Source organism: Octopus bimaculoides, chromosome 8, assembly GCF_001194135.2.
Source record: "Octopus bimaculoides isolate UCB-OBI-ISO-001 chromosome 8, ASM119413v2, whole genome shotgun sequence".
In the NCBI taxonomy this organism is placed as follows: domain Eukaryota; kingdom Metazoa; phylum Mollusca; class Cephalopoda; order Octopoda; family Octopodidae; genus Octopus; species Octopus bimaculoides.
Genome location: NC_068988.1, coordinates 56232785 through 56236032, shown reverse-complemented (window position 1 = coordinate 56236032; position 3248 = coordinate 56232785). Strand labels below are relative to the sequence as shown.

Here is a 3248-nt window from a genome sequence, read left to right as displayed (position 1 = left end):
TATATATATATATATATATATATATATATGTTTCTAATAGTAATTTGGTGGGGTGGGGGTGATGATGTTGGTGGGAGTGAGATGTAACGATAATGTTCGTAGTTCTACGAAACAGTAAAGTTTTTTGTTTTTTTTTCATATATATCTCTTTTGTTTTCCACAGCTACTCATTTCATAACTTGTTTTAATCAAAGGAGATTTTCTGTAAAATCAAGTTACAACATAGATTTTCACAATCTAAATGTTGCCGCAGTATATTTGGTCTTCCGGTTCTTTCGGAACGTCTTCCGTTTCCGGTCACGCCCCCTTATAACTTTATTTTTATTTCCCTTGTTCTTGCGTTTTTTCTTACGACCTTTTTGTGATTTCCTGGTGCCGTTCTTCTTTCGATCTTTATTTTTCTTCTTCTTCTTTCTCTTCTTTTTCCTTCTAGAAAGTCTGTCAGGTCGTCTGGTTTTGTTGTTGTTCTTCCGTTTGCCGGACTCTTTCTGTGAGACTCTGCCCTGACTTGGTTTCTGAACGTCTGCGTCAGGTTCCACTCCTCAGAAAATACACACAATCATTCCAATTAAAAAGAAATCAATCTTAGAGCAGAGATGTGTAGATTTTACGAGAAAAATATCACAGAGGCATGTTGCTAGTCGCATGCATCTCTCTATGTTGGCTTTGCTTCCGAAGTGTGCCAATTTGTACCAAGAGATTAAAGACAAGAGAGAAAACCAAGGAAAAGATGAGAGAAGAAGACAAAGAGAGTGTGAGAGATGAGGAGAAGTCATAAAAGGGAGACATATAGAGACAAATACAGGTAAGTAGAGGGCTTGATCAATAGACGGGTCACGGGTAGGTAAAAACTACATACATACAAATAAATTCAATCGGAGTTAATGAAATACTCTGTCTCAACTAAAACTTTCTCGCCAAAAGATCAATCCGACTTTTCTCGCCTGAGTGATTGCATGTGTCGATAAAAGATCTCAGTAGCGAAGGCGTGAATCATTAACTTCAAGCAAACAAATAAAGCCTATTACAAATATCAAGTAATTTTCCTCACGTTTGACTGCCCAATTTAGTATGTGCGTGAGCACATCTCTCTACCTATCTATCTATCTATCTATCTATCTATCTATCTATCTATCTATCTATCTATATATATATATATCTATCTATCCATATGTCTGTCTGTGTGTCCAACTAAAATATACTACATTATATTATTTTGAAATGATTTGCTTTTAAAAATAAACCTTAGAATTAACTGCAATGTAAAAGGAATACCGCATTGTTTTCCTTTTTATCATTTCCCATGTGTGTGTGTGTGTGTGTGTGTGTGTGTGTGTGTGTGTGTGTGTGTGTGTGTGTGTGTGTGTGTGTGTGTGTGTGTGCGTGTGTAACGTGCGTGTACATACATACGCACACACGCGTACGACGGTTGTATCGAAAGTAATGTAAAAGCTAGCATAACTTTTATGCTAACTGACATGTGCCGTTCAAAGTGCAAGTGCTGGTAGTGTAACCCTCCTGTTTCAATACTCTTCCTTTGTTCTTCATTGTAGCAAAATGTGCTTCAAACAAAAGCAACGTGTCGACATTGAGTTCTTAACGAAAGAGCGCTATAGACTGTTCGACATCCACAAAAAGCGACAGGCTGTTTATGGTGATAACACCATTAATAAAAGCTATGTACACAAATGGATGAAGAAGTTTACAGAAGTGTAGGAAGTAGGGCGGGGGAAGAAGTATTGAAAACAAGCCACGAAGTGAGGAGACCATTAACTGCAACCACTAATGCTAACCGCCAGGATTGATTATCGCAGACAGACGAAGAATAACCCATGAGCTTACTACAGGACTGGATTGTAGTCGCAGTGCCTCACAGAAGAGAGTGGAAGATTGGGAATCAGAGAGTGTTGTAGAATACTTCGGCAGTTGACAGCTGATTTAAAAGAAAGAAGGGTTTCAGTCTACTTTGATCTGCTGGAAGCGTTTGAAGCTAATGAAGTTAGGCAGATATTTGGCATCAAATAAGATAATAGGCAAATTGCGCAGTTCAATGGTCACCTATCTACCACACTGATTAGATCAGTGTCGCCTATCTACCACATTGATTAGATCTGCTGCTCTCCGACACCCACCTGTTCATTTCGAGGACAGTCTTCTGGGACAATGATTTGATGACACAGGCAGGTGAAAGTGGATTTGAAGAAATGGGTACAACAGTGCATACCTGAAGATTTTCAAAGTGCATTCGAAATTTAATTTCAATGATGGCTCGAATACATTGTTTGCGATGGAGACTGTATTGAGTAGTGCCTTTCTATAGAGGAAGAGTTACTCGGCCGATACGTATGATTTGACCCGTGTCAGTAAAAAAAAAAAAAAAAAGATATACCAACTTTTGCATTACTTTCAGTAGAACCCTCATGTGTGTATGTATATAGTGGCAAAGTGTGAAGCGAAGGAAAGAAGTTAGAGATAATCTTTTCTACTACAGGGACAAGGCCTGAAATTTTACGGGGAGAGAGCTCGCCGATTACATCGACCCCAGTACTCAAATGTTACTTATTTCATCGACCCTGAAAGGATGAAAGGCAAAGTCGACCTCTGCGGAATTTGAACTCAGAACGTAACGACAGACGAAATGACGCTAAGCATTTTGCCCGGCATGCTAACCATTCTGCCGGCTCGCTTCCTTCAAGAAGTAAGAGATAATAAGGCGATAGCACATTTCTGTTTTACGTATCTATGTATTTAAATTAAAGGACAATGTGTGAGTATATATGTGAGCACACACACACATACACACTGTTTTATAGAGTGTACACACACACAGACCCACACGACTCACAAACGCACACATACGCATACACATAAAATGCTAGAATGTCAGATGCAATGGTAAATAAATGTGTTTTTCGAATCATGGTCGTTTCATGTTTATCTATTTATTTATTCACTTATCTATTTATATTTTAAATTTATTTTCGTTTTGTAGAGAGAGAAAATAAAGAAAAAAAAACTTGTATGCAAACGATTTAAGAAGAAAGAAAAAAGTAAACAATACAGTAAGTTCCTCGTTATTTTGTTTAAACACAACAATTCGTTGATTTACTAAAATCAGCTCCTGCCAAATTTACAGTTGATATATATATATATATATATATATATATATATACACACACACATACACGCATGCGACTGTGTGTGATGTTGGTATTATTTTCGGTTCAACCAATTCTTCTTTTTTGTTT

General features: G+C 37.4%; 1 protein-coding gene across 2 annotated transcripts in view; it reads right to left on the bottom strand.

Moving 5' to 3' along the window:
* LOC106876201 (netrin-1) overlaps positions 1-3248 on the bottom strand; it is a 395789-nt gene that overhangs the window by 131606 nt on the left and 260935 nt on the right. Inside the window, exon 4 of one of the 2 annotated variants that reach the window (XM_014924671.2) lies at positions 31-541. The exons of the other annotated variant lie outside the window; for it this stretch is intronic. Within the exon in view, the coding sequence (XP_014780157.1) occupies positions 231-541 (311 nt within the window). The 3' untranslated portion in view covers positions 31-230. Of the gene's footprint in view, positions 1-30; positions 542-3248 lie in introns of those variants that run through there. 2 annotated transcript variants of the gene reach the window in all.